General features: G+C 36.6%; 1 protein-coding gene across 12 annotated transcripts in view; it reads left to right on the top strand.

Moving 5' to 3' along the window:
• Positions 1-491: 491 nt before the first annotated feature.
• LOC132943917 (optomotor-blind protein-like) overlaps positions 492-21664 on the top strand; it is a 52405-nt gene continuing 31232 nt past the window's right edge. For 3 of the 12 annotated variants that reach the window (XM_061013075.1, XM_061013068.1, XM_061013069.1), the window contains exon 1: positions 495-1857. In XM_061013075.1, coding sequence (XP_060869058.1) covers positions 1277-1857 — 581 coding nt within the window. In that variant the 5' untranslated portion in view covers positions 495-1276. Of the gene's footprint in view, positions 1858-8230; positions 8256-21664 lie in introns of those variants that run through there. The other 9 variants (XM_061013073.1, XM_061013076.1, XM_061013071.1 and 6 more) reach the window with 6 other exon arrangements.

The following is a 21664-nucleotide window of genomic DNA, read 5'->3' as shown; positions in this document are numbered from 1 at the left end:
TAAAAGAAAACGAAACGGATACTGCAAAACGATGGTAAAACGTTGTAGGTAATATTATATTATTGTATTTTAATAATCTTATTATTTTATTAGATTTTACGCGAGAATTATCGCAAATGGACAAAAATCGGGCCACACGGGAAAGCCGGGTGCGCGCGCGCACACTGTATACGCACGTGAAACTCGCTGGCGCACGGCGTATGTACAACAGCACTACGACAGTACGATGTAATATTATGCCGAACAGTCGCGGAGGAGGATGCGTGCGCGTGAACGTCGAAGGGGGCCGTCGGCGGCGTTGGCGGAGGCAAGCGGCGTCGACGGCGTTTTGCGGTATAGCGCGGCGTGCGAGGGCGGCGAGGAAGGGGCGCCAAAAGTCCTCCGGTCGTTACGTCGGACACATACACGTAGGGTGGTGGCGGCGGCGGCGGCGGTGGTGGGCGCCGTATTTTAACACCGGCGTCGTCGTCGTCGCCGCCGCCGCCGCCTGAACAAGCGTTGACCGGCGACGGCGTCCCCCACCAACGCCGCCGCAACCGCGTCGCGTCCAACACGCACACGCACACTCGCAAGCGCGTGACGTATACACAAACACAAAATCCACGCACACACACGGCGCGCCCGCACAGTACGTCGACGCGAGCTCTGTAGGTGTGTGTATGTGTGTGTGTGTGTTGACGCCGTTGCGTGAAACCGTCGACGCTTGCCGATTGGCCGGGCCGGTCTCGACCAATCCGGACGCGACTCTCATTAACACTCGGACCGGGGCGTCGGTGTTGTCACATCGCCGCCGCCGCCACACAGTCAGTCGGCACCGAGCGCGCTAACCGTTGTCGTCGTCGTCGTCATCGTTGTCGTTGTTGTGGTCGTAGTATTAGTGTGGCGAGTCGTCTCTACACGGCCCCCCCGTGTTTGCACATTATCGCGCGCACACACCACCGTCATAGTCATTTACGTTAATACATATACACATAATATTTATAATCGTTGCGTTTAATATTATAATATTTTTAAAAGTTTTTCGCGTACGAAAACACTCGTCGAAACCGCGTGCGAACAACAACAGTCGACCGTCTCGCGTGTGATAATCGACATAATAATTTTTGTCTAAAATAATATCGTGAAGAAAATATAAATTTCGTTTTGTATTGAATTTTTTTTTCCTTCTCCGTACTCCGTCAATCACTCGCGGTAAACATTTGTGAATGCTCGTGCAGGAGTCTGGTCCACCGTAGTGGCTGGGTCAAACGGTAACGGCGTGGACGGCGTGGCTGTTATGCGGTTCGAGCAAGCGGACCTTCGGTGCCGGTCACCCCGTGGGGCACCGGACACCCCGCAAACCGCTGCCGCTATGACCGGTGGCCAACGTTCACCAGACACATCGTACACGGCGGCCCGTGCGTCGTCCACCGACTTTTCCGTCAGCTCATTGCTGACTAACAATAACAACAACAGCAGCGGCGGTGCGCCGCCGTCCACAGTCCAGCAGCAGGCCGGTGGCCAGCAACAGCAGTATCCGCCGCCGCCACCGCCGCCACCCGGTCTTTCGGCCGCTGCGGCCGCGGCGTACGCCATGGGCGCCTGTTATCCGGGCACCATGATACCCATGCCAAAAATGCACCATGGCCCGCATCACCCCGGCGCCGGTAGCTATCCGGCCGAAGAGATGCTCGCGTTGGCCGCGGCCGTCGCGCACGGCGTGCACCATCCACACCCGGCGGCCACGCTACCCCGGTCTGTGGTTAGGCCCGAAGACGACGGTGTGGTCGACGATCCCAAGGTCACGCTGGAGGGCAAGGATCTGTGGGAAAAGTTCCACAAGCTCGGCACCGAAATGGTCATCACCAAATCTGGCAGGTCGGTCTTGATAAAATATAATTGACATTGTTAGTTATACCTAATAGCTAATACATTTATACGTATAAAGTTTGTGAGTGTTAGGTATACAAAATTGATAATATTATAACTAATATGACGCGTAGTTATTTTATTATCGGCGAATGCAGTTAGGTAGGTGCTAACTAAGTATACATATATCCCGGTAAGCATATCATGTTTAGGCTGATATGAATTCTCTTTTTGAAAAATAATCACACGCTTTGGGCCACATTTTTCCCTACAGCGTTCAAATATTATTATTTCGGCAATAATAATAACTTCATTATCGCGCCATGTTATTGACGATGGCTCTAATCTGCGTGATTTACATATTCGTATTTGTAGGACTCGTAGTAGTATTCATAATAATAATATTAATTTTATTATAAATAGGCATAGGTAAATGGAAATTTCTGTTATTGCTCAAAATAAATTAATTTTATTGCTGGCATTTATAGTCTATGAAATATTTTTCTTTTCATTTCCAGTCAAAATTAAACGTTTCATTATTATAGTATACATCCATCATTACCCAACTATTATGTTTACCTACGCACTTTATAGTTTTCTAAAATATTTCGGTCGATGTCTGCCTTATTTTATTGAAAGTAAACTAGGATGGTTGATATAGTAACTATAAGTACTTAGGTAGGTATACCTTTATTGTTTCTTATACATTTTAAAAATGTTTCGTAAACATAATTTTCAGCCCTCGATGAAATTAAAACATAATATTGTGGTTGCGTAGTTTTTAATTTTTTTTTTTTTAAATAAAGTTCTATTTTTGAAGTGTGAATTTTTTCAACGACTATTAGCCATAATCAGTTAATGTCATCGTACCTGCAATGCAGGTTGGGAAGTAGGTATAATAATATAATTTACGATATTATATAATTATATCGTAGTTCCTAATGTTGTATTGATAAACGATAAACGTCGCCTTTGGGCTACAAGGAAAAGCTGTCGCGCAGCCCACACGACAAAATCGCCTTAAACATTAGGTACAATGTAAAATATATAATACATTATAAGTGTAGTGTGTGTGTGTACGATCTTTGGCGCCAGACGACAATTAAACCCAACATTGTGGACGCATTTCCATTATGATGATGATGATGATGAGTAGACGACGATGTGCCTAATCACTGACGTCGTCGCTACTGTTTTTTAACTGCTGATGCAATAGCGTATAGTAGACAGTTGTAGTATCGTGAAAATAAATAAATAGTTAGTAATAAATGATTAGGTATCTCCGAGTTGCGATTTCTATTGACTATATAATATTGTACCTATATTATATTTTACAGGAATCGCAAACTGAAATCGTTAGGCGATCGTAGTAAGTTATTCGGAAAATACCTCGCTCTTTTCATTTGAAATAGCTGAGTTTATTTTTGGATTTGAACTTGTGTTTTAGCCGGGTGTGTCTACAAAAATTATTTTTTATCGAGCTTCCTAGATAATATAAAAGTATAAATAGGTGCAATTTATTGTAGCGTAATATGATGTTATGTGGAAATTCTGAAAAATGTCAGTTTTATATTTTATTAGCGAAACTATTATTAATCAAAAAAAAAAAACTAATGGCATTTATAATATATATATATATATGACTAAATGAGTAATTGACTACTATTGAGTACTATAATAATTAATATTATTCGGGATATTATTATTTTCTATTTATTTACAGTTTCATTATTATTGTTGTTATTTGCTACCTGCTTTCCTGACAAACAATAATCGTTTTCGTTTAGTTATACTCGATTTACATGCAAATGTATTTTATCCAACCGTATAACAGAATAAATTAACTTACAACGGTGTTGTGAATGGGATATCAACAACGGATAACACATAACAATTATGTTTTTGAAAATACTGTATATCTTAATTAATTGTAATTTGTAGTAGGTATACATTGTTAAATCGTTTGATCTGTTGAATCGACGCTGTATTGCTAAAAATTGATTATTCTTGAAATTAAAATAATATGCATATAGATACCGAATAGAGATGTAATATTTGTAATAATAAAATTGTCATAATACCTATATTACACCTACCAGATATTATTGTAGCCGCATATTTGTTTCATATTATTGTTTGCATACCTAACATATTGGTAATATGTATTAATAGGCAGGAACATCTATAGGTACAATAGGTATATTCCATTGAATAATCATTTTGCGTACCTACCTATAGGTTAGGTATAATGATATAAATATAAATAATAATATTGATCGTGATAAATATAACTCACTAAATGCAAAATATTATTGTACATTTTACAACTAAAAAAACAACTTGTAAATATTACTGTCTCCAGTAATTATTAGTTTCTAGTATTTCCGCAGATTGTATCTTGTATTTCAATAAGCATAAGTCAAGTTGTTGACTATCTGTTGACATCATTCAACGATTAGGTTGATGGCAAGGTTATAAAATCAATTATTTGAAAAGTTACATAATTCATAGTGTAACTGATAGATATTTCTAAAGATTCCAGCTGTAAATAAAATAGTGCTCTACATAAATTTGTATTAAATATGCAAGAATAGCACTTGAATGGTTTGCTTTTATGTTTAAAGTGGGTGTTATTTATTACACAGATTTTAAGTTTTTTGTCTGCACACAGTTTTTCCAAGAAAGTTTTACATTACCTATACATTAGTATATTACGGATATAACGTAATATTTGTAAATTGTAACCTCGATTGTAACTATTGTAAATTTTGTCGCGAACGCAACCGACAAATAAATATTCTAAATCTTCGTTTTAATTTAATTTATGTTTTATCTCCTATCCTCTACGTTTAATGAATGATTTATTTATCATGTAATTTTAAGCAGTCAACATAACTCTCACCATCTTTGCTATTATTGTATATTTGACTATTTGATACTGTATAGATTGTTTATAACTTTGAATAATAATAAAAAAATACTATGGATTACCAGTTATAATAGATTTTAATGCTTATACCAACAATTATTATACAAGTAATTTTCTATTTTTATAAATTTACAATATCTCTAACAAAATGTCTGTATTTACTGACTTGAATCAAAATAAAACTAAAAATACCCTAGTTTAAAGGTAGGTACTTATGTGGCCATGTATAATATTATTGATTATTTTATTATTTGAAACTATTATAAAAAAATAATATTGGCTTCAACCGCAGATAGGTACTGTAGTTTTATTATTTTTAATTTTGGCAGGTTTACTATTTATTTTGACAATAAGATAATAATACATTAATATTTCAATTATATAAATATAATTTTATGTGGATTTACAGATATCTATTCATTATTATAACCATTTATAACTTTATACATGAAGCATTTAATAATATCTGAATAATATTATTAAACAATGTTCAAAGGCTTTACATTAAATATTTTATTAAAATCACTTAATATTATACTTGCATGTAAAAATGTGTGCCTGCATACAAATATAATTAACTAATATGTTAATTTAATAAATGCTACATAATATTATAAATTGAAAATTCCATACAAAAATAAATGTTTTGTCACAATAGATGAAAAATTGTATTAAATTCTATAAGTTTTATAATTAAAAGCCATGTCAATAATAATAATAATGATAAATATTCTTTACTTTATTACTTATTATAATATTGTAAGTACCTAATCAATATATTATAATTGTCTTTGTCGCACACATATAGCGGCCATTGGTGTTGTTTAAAATATCATTATATGATATAAATATGTAAGAATATATACATTTTTATATACATTAATGTCTTGGTATAGTTTTAAACGTAAAATTTGCATAATCAGTAATTTGTATTCTTAAAAACACAGAATTAATTGCCATCCAATTTCGTTTGTTGGATGGTAATAATAAACTGATCAAGTGTTGATAAAAAAAAAAAATCAATGTTTCTGTGTATTTAGCATTTCAATCGAGTAGAAGATACTCATGAATGGTAATTTTGCTTAAAGACCTCTTATTCTCTCTTAGGAATAAAAAATATTTGCCTGTTCTTCTCACACTCTCGTGTACCGTCCGTACTGAACCGCTTTTTGAAGTAAATTTTTTTTACTTCCGACCTCGCGTATTATTCCGTATAGTATTATATTTCGTATAATATATTATATATATAATATATTGTATTTTAGTTTCATAATATTATTTCTGCAGAAACGATTAAAGTATAATATGCGCATACCTGTACTGACTACTGTATCTCATGTGAAACATTGTAAATAAGCAACATTGCATAATTTATCTTAATGTTAAAAATTATCTGGTACTATAGAAGTCCATAGACCTTTTGCAAAAAGATTGCAAAACTTTTTTCTCATGGTTTATACTTTATATAAGCTATCAATTAGCATTTTAAACATACCTGTAAACATATACTGTATACACTTTACCTGTATTTCAGAATATAATGATGTGTACAATAAAAGTAATCGCAAATGTTATGATTTATGAACATATCAAAGTGAATTATATCGCCGAGAATTATGGCTGAAAACCAACAATTTTCGTAAATTGCCGTTAGCTGTATTGCTGTTATACATAATATAATATTATTTTATTTTAAAATTAATTTCCTATCGCAGTTGTTGACACTTGAGGTGCGCTGTCGTTCGGCAGTAATTATATTATCCGTGGCGTATAAAATTGCAGATACCCTATAACTGCTGATAATTAAATGCCTTAATAGAATCAACCTCACCTATATAATATGTAGTGTTAACGTGCACTATTGCAGTCTGCCCGTTTAAATTATAACTCATATATAATAAACCCACGAGTTACCTATACACATATTTTTTCTAAAGCATAAACAATAATAATAATAATAATATGTAATAATGATTATGATAATAAATATAACGAAATATAAGTAGACGGTTATAATAATAATAACAACAACAACAACATAATATTATGTATTATAATATTCGACAATCGTTATTATATTATTACGATGACGGGGTATTATAGTACGTACGGCGCGGGAACGGATAAAATAATAATCAACGTTTTTAGGTGTACCTACCTATATTATTATATTATTTATTCGTGTTTTGCTCATAAACTTATAAGATACACGATAAAGCGACGTCTTGTAATAATTTAATCGGACAAAATGCGAAACCGATTAATTGGTTTGCGCGAGTTTGCTTCTCGCACGTAATATCATCGCAATACTAAGTGCGCGTCGCCGTATAATAGCGTGTGTGTTCGCGTATGTGTGTGATTGTGTGCGTGTGTGCGTATAGTGTTACAAGGGGTAGAGACCGGTAGCGGCGGCGGCCGAGTGAATGGGGGCATACATCCACACACACACGCACACACACACGTACTTACGCGTATACGTATATAGTATATTATAATATACACAGACACACACACACACCATGTTCCCGGGGTGGCGGCTATGGTTGTGGTGTGGTGCAACGGTAGTATAGGGTAGGTGGGGGTGGGCGAGCGGCGTTTTTTTTTTTTTTCAACAGCAACAATGGACTTTCCCCCCTCTCGTCCTCCGTACGTTACTGTCGGCGGACTATAATATAGGAGAAGGCGGCGGCGGCGGCGGCTCCTTGACAATATATTATAAAAGTGTGCGTGCGTGCGTGCGTGTGCGTTCTCCCAGTAATAGTCGTCGTCGTCGTCGTAGTCGTCGTAGTAAGCCTACGTGTGCGTGCGTGTGTGTATACGATGTAAAATAATAATAATAATAATAATAATAGTAAAAAACGAATCTACGTGCGCATGGTTTGCTGCAGCGTGTTATATAGGCGCGCGACACACGCACGCACGGCGTTCTCCTCTATATCCGCTCTCTTTTGTTCTATTCGCGACGACGCGTTGTTTTATTATTTTATCGATCGACGCGTGTGTGTAGGCCGCGGCTAGTGCGGTGTATTCGTGTCGTTTGGAAACGTTATTCAAATGCAAAGGAAGAAGAAAAAAAAAATGTGAAATAAAATTATCAAAACCGTTTTGAATAATGCGCGAGAACGAAAGACGGCGCTCGTGTGTCGGACACTGCAGCGACTGGTCGCGCGCATGTCCCGCCGTCGTAATTATAGTATAAATAATACTACAAATTATTATAATTCTAGGCTCCGCGTTTTTAACACCTATAATATAATATCTATATATATCATTATACAATACTCTCGCACGACCGTCGCCGTCGTTAAAATCATCATCAAGATCACAGCACCTATACGTCATCTCATCTAAACACTGTAATAATCGCACGAAGCGTGTCGTGTGTTGCCAGTAGATATTTGTTTTGGTTTTTTTTCTTCCTGCAGAGTCGTTGGGTTTCGACGGGTCATGTTCGTATTGTGGAATATGCGCCAATATAGTAAGATTACAGTTCTTCTTATACCACGATATACGCGGGGAACAGCAGCAGCAGCAGCCGCCGCCAAAAGTGGGAGTCTGCGTGTGAGACCGACGTGCGTGCGTGCGTGTGTGCATAACCTCACTTCACTTTACTGTATACCGTAAACATTTATTATACACGTAATACACGTAGTAGGTATATATAATATGACTACTATACACACTCTGCGCGTAATTACCACCGCGGCGGCGTCGGCGGCCAACCGGTCAATAATAATATAACGCGCCGAGGTCAACGTCAACCACGACGAGGCGCCGGCCGCCGCCGCCGACGCCGACGCCACCGCCGGAAAAATCCCGCCCGCGGACCATGATAATATTATCGTTGTACGGTTCAAGTACGTGCCGGCGTTTTTCGGCACGGAGGTAGTTGTAATCGTCGTCTGCCGTGTGTATCCAAGTTATATATAGGTAGCCATCGAGTGGGCTCTAGAGTCTAAATGCATTCCACCTAATTAGCCACATTGCAGAGCTGCGACGTCCGCGTATTCGACACACGACGAACGATATTATTTTCTTGTTTATACCTATATAGCAGTTACCATAAATATGGGTGAGAATAAACATAGGTACCCACATTGTTTTACACGACAGACATATGTTATTATAATACATAATATTATTATATCATATTGGTAAGGCGCGGTATATTGTAATAATAGTTGTTCGTTACAGATATCGGAAAATATCCTGTTCGGGTGTCGATTGGAAATTTAATACCGTTCGAATATTTTATACCGTCGGTCATGTGTACACATCGCGACCTCCCCGTCAAAGGGGTCGTTTGATCCCGCGACTATTTTCGTTTTAGAATCTAGAATATCAACCGCCACGTATTGGCGCCGTGGCGTCGGGCCGAGAGAAAAAGCGATACCGCGGCAGGACTACCACGTATAGGATTATAATATCGTCCAACCACGGTATATATATATATATATATTATATGTAACCGGACTTGGGTTGTACCGTGTTATATATACATATTATAATATACGCGTCCATGCGTTTTCCGATCCAGCCGCCTATTTATTATTTTTGTTTATAACCGTACACTATAGTATTTCGTGGTCATGTCCGCTTAACTTGGTGCACAACATCATAGTGTACCGCGTTAGTCATTTCATCGCGGTGCGTGTGCCCCGCTATACCGATATATATCAGTATGGTGGTTATATCCCAATTTTTAAGGGGGGCTGAATTTAAAATCCACGGGGAGTCATGCGGGGTTCAAACCCTCGTATTATCCTTGTTGGAAATTTACTGCTCTAACCAGTACGGAAAATATGTATATTTTAGTGGTTTTAGTCGTCAACATTATTTTTATGAATTGACATATCTACATAGGTATACTACATTATGTATTATAGTTCTATAGGTACCCAAGTATTAAGTTGTAGGTACTAATATAATATAAACACCAAGAGGGCGTCCAACCAACCACCTCGCCACCTCAGATATCCGACACTGCTATATACATATAGTATTTTGGTATTTACCTATACCATATTATATATTGTGTATTTTACGTATGAAGCGACTAACCTATATACGTATAATATGTAAAGTAACAAGACAATTATTTCATTCACCATTCACGTTTGTTACATATTATACAGGTAATAATATGTCTCGTGTGGACAGTCGTCGAGTATAGACTATTAACGCGCGGGCCGGCCGAAGCTGCCCTCGGGCGGGGTGCGTGTACCGCGTCTCGGCCGTCGTACATTATCATTACCTATATTGTTTTGAGTGCGCCACGAAGGAATTTCGTGCGTGAAACGACGAACACGCGACGACGCCTGCACGGGGCGTATATAATATCGTACCATTATAGTGTATATATATATTTACCGACGTCATGAAAGAAAACGACTACAACAACAACTATACACATTGACTGCAACCTTTATGGTATGATTCATAATCAAAACAGTTCCTAAAGAAGAAAATACATTTCGTTTCCGGTTTCAGTACACGGTTTTTAAAAACGAAAATCTATAAGGTCTTAGAAATGTTTACTATGTGTTTATCATCGAAGTTAACTGCACAGTTCCCATTGCTATACAATAAATAATAATCCAACCATATTTTCGGTTCTAGTCCCTGATATACTATACATCATATTGTAAAGCACGCTACATAATTGTTTGTATACCTATAAATTGGCCCGGTGGATTACCAATTTTTCAGACTTTTTATTTCATCTTTTTCTTTTTTTAACTGCATCTTCTACCGACTCCAAGATTTTTGCGCATTTGCTTGAGCGTTAAACCAGCCTTAAAACTTGACTGCTACCACGCCACACCGTGGTCATTATACCTATATAGAACGTATAACTCTGGGTATGCTTACTGCATAATACTGCTGAGATCGATAACCATTTATAAGCGCGCGTCGACTTATCGATTTTTTTCGTCTCAACGCCGTATAGTCACTCATCGTAAGTAAGCATGGTATATTATTATTATAATGTGTATAATATAATATTATAGTCCATTTCTCGGGGGGTTTTTTTTTTATTTTAAAAACAAATGTTTCGCATTTTACGTGGCGGCGGCGGATGTAGTGTAGACGTATACCTACAACTTACAAGTACATAATGGACGCGCATAATATGTTAGTGAGTACCACCAAGTGTTGTATTATATGTCGTACAGCACTGGGTACTCTACCTTTGGCGGCTGACAATAGTACCTACGATAATAATAACAATAACGAAAAGTGAGTTAGACAACTAGGACGAGGAGGAGTAGATGATGGCCGTGGCGCGTGTACAACAATATTTCTATTATTACGGCGTTCAGATATGGACGTGTCTCTGTGATAAGAGCGTATATTTTATACGGTGGTTGTGTCGGGCGGGAGTTAGAGTAGTGTTGCAGTACTGTATTGTGTAGAATTATAGTGTAGTAGCGACGGGGCGGTGATGATGGTTACATATTATATAAAGTTGATGTATGCCGCCGGCGACGAAGCTCGTGGCGGCGGCGGGCGGAAGGGCAACGGGAAAATTGGACGTGATTAAATAATTGCGTGAGCGGCGGCGTTTGTGTGGTCGCGCGCAATTAGAGCAATTGACTAGATTGAAATCGGTATTATTCACATATACACAGACGGTGTATAAAATAATATAATTGCTGACGAGGCGTATTTATACATAGGACGTGCGGCTGCGGTCGACGAAAATCAAATTTGAACCGAATTTCGCGTGGCGTACGGTATTGCCATCGTTGTTTACGACATTATGAGTAGGTATAATATTAGGCTCATATTGGTAGATTATAATAATAGGTAGAGGTCGGATGAGAGAGAGAGAATGAGACGACTATTATATTATTATGTGCAGTGTTGCGCGCGTGTCACGTACGCCGAAACTAGTCGCTCTCGTGTTTTTATATCACTTTAACATCTTCGTATATTCGTATACCGGTACATTATATTAAACCATTAATATATTATTATGTACATTATTATCATTCGATGAAAAACGATTTAAAAAAAAGTATCCCTCCCCCCCCCCCTCCCAACCAGTATAATACAAAATAATTTATTCTATATTACAAACTCGCTGTTAAGCTTAAGGCTCTTATATTATATGGGTCATTATTGTGAGAATCTGAGTGCGCGTAAAACTTTTATATAGGAAGTATATATAATGTTATGTGTATATATGTAATATAGAGAGAGGGACTCGTTTGAAAGGGGCAAACACTGTTGTAACGATTTGGGGGTGAAACGCGATGGTCATGTTTTTTCCCGTAATACTCGTTGCAGTTATAGTCCGTATTATATATAAGCGCGCGTGTACACTTCCCTAGTTCCCTCAGACTATAGTACCGCCCCCGATAACCAACAATAATAGTTCTTGATTTTGGCTCTCGTTTCATATCGTATATATTATGTATAATATAAGTAAGTATACGGCGTCATGTAGGTATTCATTACTCCTATAATAGTCCTAATACTAGTATCATCTACCGGTGACCGGCATTCTAAGTACAGTCGGCGGCGATAGTTTGTTTATGCGTACCGGTGATAAAAACATACATGTTAGGTACACTTGATTTATTTTTAATTCACAGTTCAGCCAAACGAGTACCTCGTTGTGAATCGTATGTTCAAATTTATTCGTATTTTGTAATATATTATCTGGCCAGCATTACGACGAAGAGATGTAATACAAGTGAGAACTTTCGGTGTAGGGTTCCTATACGTAGGTATGGTTCGCGATCAATCCGTCATCGATACACATTAATATTATTTATGTTTACATTTAATATATAATACGGACGCACAATAGGCGGTGTATAAAGGTTACATAAAATTAGTGTTGCCAACGAAATATAGGCGCCTGAAAAAAAGTTTAATCGAGAAAAATCGATACGTTTTGGAATCAAAAAATAAAAAATCGCGTCTCGGCCGTGTGTAATATATTATAATAATATAATATAAAATGATGAACACACACGCCTCGTGCATAATATGGTCGGTCGGCCGACCGGCGGCGGTCAGGCGCCTCTCGTTGTTCGTGAGGCGACGACTATCGCGCGTATCGATCGGTAAAAGTGATTTTTTCCCCTCTCCTCCAGCCATATCCCGTACGCGCGGCGCACACCTTGGCCAGCGTGGTGCAGTGCAGTCTTCAAACCGCGTTCTCTCGCGTCTATAATATTATTATAACAACGACGACGACGACGCGCTTTTAATCGTGGAATTTTTTTTTATCGTTATTTTATAATCGTGTATAATAATAATAATAATAATAAAATATAAATAATACCTCCGTGTTGGGCATGTGCGTGTGTGTGGACGCGCGCCCGCGATCCACGGTGTTCCAGTGTGAGTGCGCGTTAGGCAGAGTGAGTGTGAGAGAGGGAGAGACAGAGGGAGAGAGAATGAAAATCGAGACGTGTCTTGTTAGTTTGTGTGTGTGCGTTGGATGGTGTAAACCAAAAACAAACAGGGCGAAGGCGAGAGACCCGGTAATTATAACATCCATCAAAAAAAAAAAAAAAAAATGAAAAATACGAAAAAAAAATAAACGCTAATGATAGGGTACCGCCGCAGTATATATCCGCGGCCGGGCGGGCGATCGCAGCTCGTTATCCCGTCGTCGACGGTGCAGAGTAAATAGTGCGCCGGCGAGACGTACGCGTACCACGACCAAGTGTATTATATATGTATATAATATTTACTATGTACATAGCTATAAGTATACGTCGTGTGCACGTAATAACACTATTCAGTTGTGTTCGGCGGCAGTGGTTCTCAGCGGATCGCACAGCGCGCGCGCGCCTGTCACTTCCGCCGGCGCGGTGCGCTTTTTGCCCACCACTGTGGCACGCATCGAACCAGTTTACCGCGGCCGCCGCGCACTTATTATATTTTTTATTATTTTTATTATTATTATTATTTGTATCGTCTCTCTCGCTCTCTCTTATACACTCTCTCCTTCGTACTGAGCACACACACACACCACCACGACCGTATAGTCTTTGGTGGCCGTCGCCCTCCCGCCCGCCGCCCGCCCTCCCCGGCCATTCCGGTATCGGCTCTACATGGGAGGGCTTAATTATTCCATCAACGGACCCACGTCGAAGGGGCGTGGCTCCGATGGTATTGTGTGTGCTTGTAGTTGTGCGAAAATAAACAATATAATATTATATTATAAATCATATTGATAAACTTACTAATGCCTATATGACGTGGCTATTGCGTTTTGTAGGTACGATATCGCGCCTCCCCTAGCTCTGTCTGTCATCGTTATTTTTGTTGGTTATTGTTTATATTTTTGCAATATCGCAGCACTATTGATGGTATCTGCTGCTACAGTTGGTTGTTTTCCGGACATTTCACGTTATACAACCCTCACGTTCCGTATAATATGTATAGGCGCACGTCCCAGATTTTAAATTATTATTGCCTTATGTTTGTCAGAATATTGGAGTCTCCAAATTGGATTTTAAAACGAAAACTTTGTAGGTATTAATTATATTTAACTATTGTCTGTGCCTATGTAAATAATCGAATTAGGGTCACTAAATTTTAGCCGCCGAAAAAATAATACTAGATATAAATAACTAAATATAATATGTGCCTATTACAATAACTGCTGAACTTATGGAACACATTATTTTGATCCATAGTGAAAATTTAATTCTACATAATTGTATCCATAACTCTTCAAAATTATTTAATACACTGTATAGGTACGTGTACAACTTGTGTGTAGTCGACGATACGATAAATATTTTACATTTTAATCACGCTTAGGTTTTCACGCAGTCGTTCCGCTGTGTAGTACGTGTTAAACGAATTATAACGAGTTCCAATTGTTGATTTATTCCGATTAACGCTGCTGCCAATAAAATGTTGCTGTTATTATTAAAGTTCGCGTTGTAAATTAAGTGCACAAATTGTATATATATAAATACGAAACGCCGTAACGTTAAATTATTATTATATACAAGAGTCGTGACGGTTTTATCGATTTCTTTTTTTTTTTGCTTCTCTATTCCTCTGACCAATGATTCGGTATACGCAGCGCGAAAATCACACGCGCGTTAAATCGCGGGACTATACGATGAATATTTGGTACACGCGTGCCCGAGTATCTAAATAATATGATTGAAATTTGCGTAAACCTAATCAATATGTGCACGTTATCGCTGATAGGAATATCCCACGAATATAATTTATAATGTATATTACGATTTGTTCTTGTACTTATTATGTACACGGACTGTATAGTTATATTTGTGTACTCGAGCAAACCAAAAAAGGCCTGCTGTTTATTTACGTCTGCCAGCTTTGACTCATACGAACCTATACATTATATCCGTAAGAACCGGGTATAATTTTTCACCTGTTGAACAAAATACGATTTCATATGAATATTGTTATTATTGACGTATCATCAGGTCCGCCTATACCTACTACGTTATGCTCTTAGAGATTTCGTATGTCAATTGCAGTTATGCAATTGTCTATTATACTTTTATTCTCGTTGGTTTTCGTTATTTGATATATAATGTGACTAATCGATACTCTCGAAATTCATTTTCATTCCTCATTGCACGACCAATTATTCAAAAAACGAGCCTATAGTATAAGTTGAGGCTGGCCAATGATAAAGGGTATATACATCAGTCTTTAACTTAATTATAGTTTATAATATTGTGTTTGATTCTCTTACTAGTAACTGTTATATTATAAACATACCTATTATGTTATTTTATTAGTAACCATAATTTTGTACTTTTGTATTCCGGTCACAAATCTGTTTTTCTTTGATCAGCAAATAAATAATATATATAGCCAATAGCCATATAGGTACGATAATATTATGTATTATATATTATTAGTTATTATCTAAATATAGCACAAACATACTGAGAGTATAGCGTTATTGCTTTAGGTAAACAGAAAAGTACGAGCTCTGGTAACATAAAATCCCTTTGAAGTGTTAAAAAAATTATTCAAAACCACTGCGACTGCTTGAGATGCTCTTATTCGTGACTAATTAATCAAAAGTTCAATGACACTCATTTTCCCGTACTGCGTGTAAAATGAAAATGTAAAAAATGTGTGTGCAGCACAATTGCCTATATACAATATTGTGCTATAAACACGTCATATCCTATATCCGCAAAAAACACAATATATATTGTTGGTTTATAAATCGTTAGCATTATAATTTTTAATTCAAGGAAATTATTGATTAGAAACCAATATTTACGGCGAGGTGCAAAATATAATAGTATGGATTCAGGATTGGTATAAAAAGTGTATCACATATCTTATTTTTATTTTTAAGTTTTTTTGGTCCATTTGCAAGGCCTTTGCTGTTTTATATTCTCAATCCTTGTCCATGCTTATAAATATTTTAAAATAATACACATTTCAGTTACAAATAAAAAAACAATTGATAGATAATAATTGCATGTTTTCTCATAGCGTTCAGGCTTATAACATAGTTAATATTTATCACTGTTTATAATATAATAGCGTTGTAGCTATAGTATTGTTAGAGTTGAAAACGGACTGGTAAACGACTATATTTACTACCGGTGATATTAATTATTAAAAAAAAAAACTAGGCCGTCGCGGGACACCTGGCAGATGTGAAAAAATTTTCTTTTGGTAATAATGTTGAAAATTTAAACGCAACGGTCGACGGGTAGTCGACATCTATAACATTGCCCTGGTCGCCGGTGTCGACTACTTGTCCACAAATATAGTGTTCACTTTGACGGTTCATAATTTTGATTGACGATGAGATAACGTTTTCTAATATATTATAGGCGTGATCAGGTACTGTCTCAAGAATCTAATGGTATAATTGGTTTTTAATTTTTGTTAATTTTTAGTGTACCTATGTATTTATTTTTTACTCGAAATGGCGATGTCTTCGAACGTCGATAACAACATCATACCATATATACCTAGTACCTATTCTATTATTGTTGTTGCGTCTGGATATAATTAATTTAATAACCTTTTAACGTAACATATCTTCGGATGTATACAGCGTGGTGTTCCTTCAATGTACAGAATGATTGAAAAATATACAAATTATTTTCATCGCTAATTATTGAATTTTTTTTTGAAATAAAAATTATTACGAGCAGTACCTACTATCAGTACTTATATTTTATTTACTTCTACTCTTTAATTATTTATACAACAATAAGATTAATTATATACTGCAGAGGATATAATATACAGATTGCAGAGCCGGTCTCGACGCATAGTCGACCGGACGTATTTTCGACCGATAATAGCCGCGGAGCTCAACGAAAGATTATTACATAATATACTGATATACGCATATAAAGCAGGGCGTGGGTACACCGATACTTAACACCATAGACGTAGACCTAAAGTATGCGCGCGGAGAGAGGAGATCGCCTAGCTGAGGCAGATTCACAGATTGAGCTGACGAGCCACAGTCAGTCTCACTCCCGTACCGCACCATTAGATGTTTTACATCAAAACATTAATGCCCGTACACATCACATAACTGCACATATTATGTTATACATTTATTATACATAGGATTAGATGTTATTATGTGAATAATACGGTGTGCACTTTTAAGTTTCAATGCGAGTTTCCCCTTTTTCTGCCGTAGTATTTTCGAGCACTCATCGTCATCGCCATCGTCTCTACTTTTTCGTATAGGTATATAGACGTATAGTTGAAACGTCGAACAATATAATATGTTATAATATGTGTAATAGCGTTGAATATTATAACGTACGTTTTATAAGCCACGGGGGCGTCGACAAGATCACCGCGCACCGGCCGGGTCAGGCGATTTTCGAGGCACGTAATAAAATAATTGTATACCTAATAAAGTAATAAGTAATAACAATAATAACAACGTATAATAACTTATTTTCCAGTCGAAATCGATTTTCGTGCATTCGTTGCGGGGTTGGTGGCGACGTGATCTTGTATCCCTTACCCTATATTATACTCGATTAATAATAATGTTGTTATCTCGTTTATATATCTATATTATGCGTAGTGTGATTTGCGTCATTACATGGCATTAATCATAAATATTATTATTATAAGTACGTATATACCTACTAATATTATATATGAGTATCAAACTCGTGATCCCACAAATCCGTTCCTCGCAGTGGGAAAAATGCGTAACGACACGCAAAAACAAAAAAATACGGTGTATGAATCTACTGTATAAAATACAAAGTTATACGAAAAAACTATAACTAGGTATAGGTATATGATTTTCTCTAGCAGTATTCCGCGTATACACACTACGTATACGGTGAAAATCTGCATTCGCCAGAGAGTTTGTTCACCGGACCGTAATAAGCCAAACACAAAGGCGCTCTACGCGACCACCTCCCCTCTTTCGCGCGGGCCGGAGCTCTTTAACGTCGACAAGGAGAAAATATGGAAAAGCGCTCGTTTTTCCGGAAGAGTTTCTCGCCGTCGCGTCGCATCCGTTTGCCATCTTTCGACCCCCTTCCCTCACACCCCCTCACCACTCGACCATCTCGCGAGTGTCCTTTAGAAAATGTTCACACCAGGCTAATTTTCGAGTCCCGTGTATATTATATATACACATAATAATAATACGCACACACCGCTTCGAGCAGGACGACCCCGCGTTGAATAATAATAATAATAATAATATCCTTTTGACGTGTATTATAATATACACTGTATATAGAGTTCAGTTGCGAGTATATACGGCGACGGTGTTGTGTAGGGCCTTCGCCCTTTCTCTCTGCACACAATTATTAATATTTTTTTTCGTGTCTCTCGCTCTATATACCTATATAATATAACATAGTAGTGTGTTTTCCGCGTGTGTATAATATATATACTCGCTGTCCCACTTCACCCCGACGTTTTCGGTCGACACCTCAAAAGACTGCACTGTTGAAACGTAAAAAAAGACAACACATTTTTCTCGTATTGTTTTTCTTTTCTTTCTTTTTTCTTTGCAGCTCTTTTTTCCCTACTACATCTGCTATACCGGCTTTTCGTAACTTGTCGTAATTTCGCTCTGATCTCTCACCCTCACTGTTACCAAGTATCATTTTCTTACACATCCAACATGTTTCTTTTTGTCAATTATTTCTCATGATGTAATTATGGCGTAAAATAATGAGCATTGCGGCAATAACACGCTATTATAATGTTATAATAATATATTACGTATATAGGCAACTTAAATACGCGTGAGTGTATAGAATGCTGCATTACAAAATCGTTTTACGTTAACTTCGTCAACTACGCACAACGCACATCAAACATATCAGCGTTAAAAAAATTATTCTCGTCTATAAATCAATTTTTCAAGCATATTTGGACGGACATCGGGGTATAATATAAACCTTCCTAGAACTTAGAGTTTCGCAGAATTTATCATGCACCGACGGGCGACAGACGTATCTAGAAGATATACTCTCCATTCTGAACTTTCTTCAAAGCCATGCATGAAGAAGCGAAAACCTTTTGACTTAAGATTTCACAACAAACATACTACTCAACTATCCCATAGGCCCTAATCCCAAACCTACGTTAGCGTAGTCCCAGAAAAACGACTTGAGCGGAACTACAGGTATCGTGTGATCTATTTGACTACAAGTAAAATACAAATTATAATAATAAATTAATAAACTTACATTTTACTATAATTTATAGCTAACCATATAATTTAAGGTATTATCAGTAGATGGCTTCTTTTTCAAAATCTTTCATGTTTTTTCTCTGTGATCATATTAAATTCTTATTGTTCTAAAAATATACCTCGTCGTGGTACATTTTGTACATTTTTTAAATAAAAATTAAAAAACAATATTTAGAGTTAATATTGACCGATTTGATTGCTATGGATTATGATGTTATATATAGGTACTATATTTAAATTATTTTTCTTATCTTCGTCTATCATCTTTATCGACCTTGTATAATATGTGATTAAATAATATTACAAGAACGAAATCAATTTGATATTATTATTATAAATTTTTTATTTGCGATTTCCGCGTACTGATTATCGCTGTTATGATGGAATACGTCTCGCACGGAATTGTTTCTCAGATATTTTGCATTATCCGCCTGTATAATATGTATTGTATACTATTATTATATTGGTAAAAAACCCAATCTTTCGCTGGGTTTGTATTATTCCGATGAATTTATTGTAGTACGAATCCTCGAAGACGGCGCGTGGCTGCACAAATTAGTTATAATTATTATAATATTATTATGTTCCGAGAACATGATCGACAATTTACAGAATTATAGCAATAATACGATTCAGACACGTGTTTAGGCACCAAAAGTCAACAGATAACCTTACAGCGACGTGGAAATGTCGTAGGGCTCGCACATATTTAAAATACCATGTTTATAAAATAAATTGAAATACAATCCAATGCCTTGACGGTTTTCTCATTTTTAATCGCCTTGTATCATTGTCATTATTGTTAGGTAGGTATTTCGTATTATTATATTGTGTACGAGTGCATAGCTCATATTTGTATAGAACTTCAAAAAATAATTATATCTTACCGACGAACCGTATCGCATGTATAGCTCCTAATCGTTCCTTTAGATGTCATATTATTGTAATATATATTTATTATCTATATTATAAAATAATACGACAGTTGGCACGAGTAATTATAATTTTTATGCAAGGAGCCGATGTCGTACACGTTTACGTGCACGTTTCGTCCGTCAACGACGTAAAAAACAAAAATTCCCATCCCCGTTCAATAATACGATCGTATCACGTTTACACAGTGTGCAGTAATAAAATAAATATGAATTATTACCTCTTATACCTTACAGCAAATAATATGCGTTTTGTAGTACTTAAATAAATACTTATACTAAATGTCTATTGTATATGGTCAAATATAATAGAACGTTAACGGTACTGTTAATAGCTCTACTACATTAACTAATGCGAATACATATGGACTGGCTCTACAACTACAGGGTAATTTACCATGCATGCGCTCAGCCACATTTTTTCTTTAACTAATGTATTTATTCATATTTAGATTTTTGGAATTTCTAAGTATACTTGGGACCATATTTCTAAATAAGAATATTTTTACACCATTTAAGCCTTAAGGAGTGCTGAGTGGTAATACAACTCCTTTTTTTTTCAAACGAGAATCAACCTTTTTTTGTTGTCATTATGAAATAAACGATTTTTTTTAAATGTAGATATCTCTTAATAACAATTTGAATGAGTAGTTTCTGAGTAAAAATATGGTATACGAAGAAAAAGTATTTGAAAAAAGGTCGTTATAAAATTCCAAAAATCAGGATTGAATACATCCATTATTAAATGAAAACATTGTGGTCAGCAGCTAGCCTGGTGATTTGCCCTGTATTATAATATCAGTGTCGTGTTAAAGAGGGTGGTAGCCTGTTGTAGGTCGTGTGGGTTTTTCGATCAGAGTTTATTTGAGCATTCACATCAACTTTAAAACCCATAAATACTTCATAATATTAATTATATTGATGAAAAATTAAATCTTTTATCGATTTAATAATATTATTAACCAAACACTCAACGAAAAATTCCCAAATCCTAAAAAGTTATCTTTTGTTCGTTAATGCATTATTATATTATAATTTATAATGCATAATACACTGTACTCGAACCTGTACCTGGTGTTTATATCGATAAACGAAATTAACAATATACGTCGCTGCACTTCACTATTATCCTACACTATATTATACCTAATATTAAACTACTTACACTCGCGATTCGCTCACCCTATTTTACCATCATATAGACGTATTAGGTATATCATAAATCATATTAAAATAATAATACTAATCGTACAGATGTATAAA

This window comes from Metopolophium dirhodum, chromosome 4 (assembly GCF_019925205.1).
Source record: "Metopolophium dirhodum isolate CAU chromosome 4, ASM1992520v1, whole genome shotgun sequence".
Lineage (NCBI taxonomy): Eukaryota > Metazoa > Arthropoda > Insecta > Hemiptera > Aphididae > Metopolophium > Metopolophium dirhodum.
The sequence above is the reverse complement of the archived record's forward strand: the minus strand, read 5'-3'. Positions and strand labels throughout refer to the sequence as shown.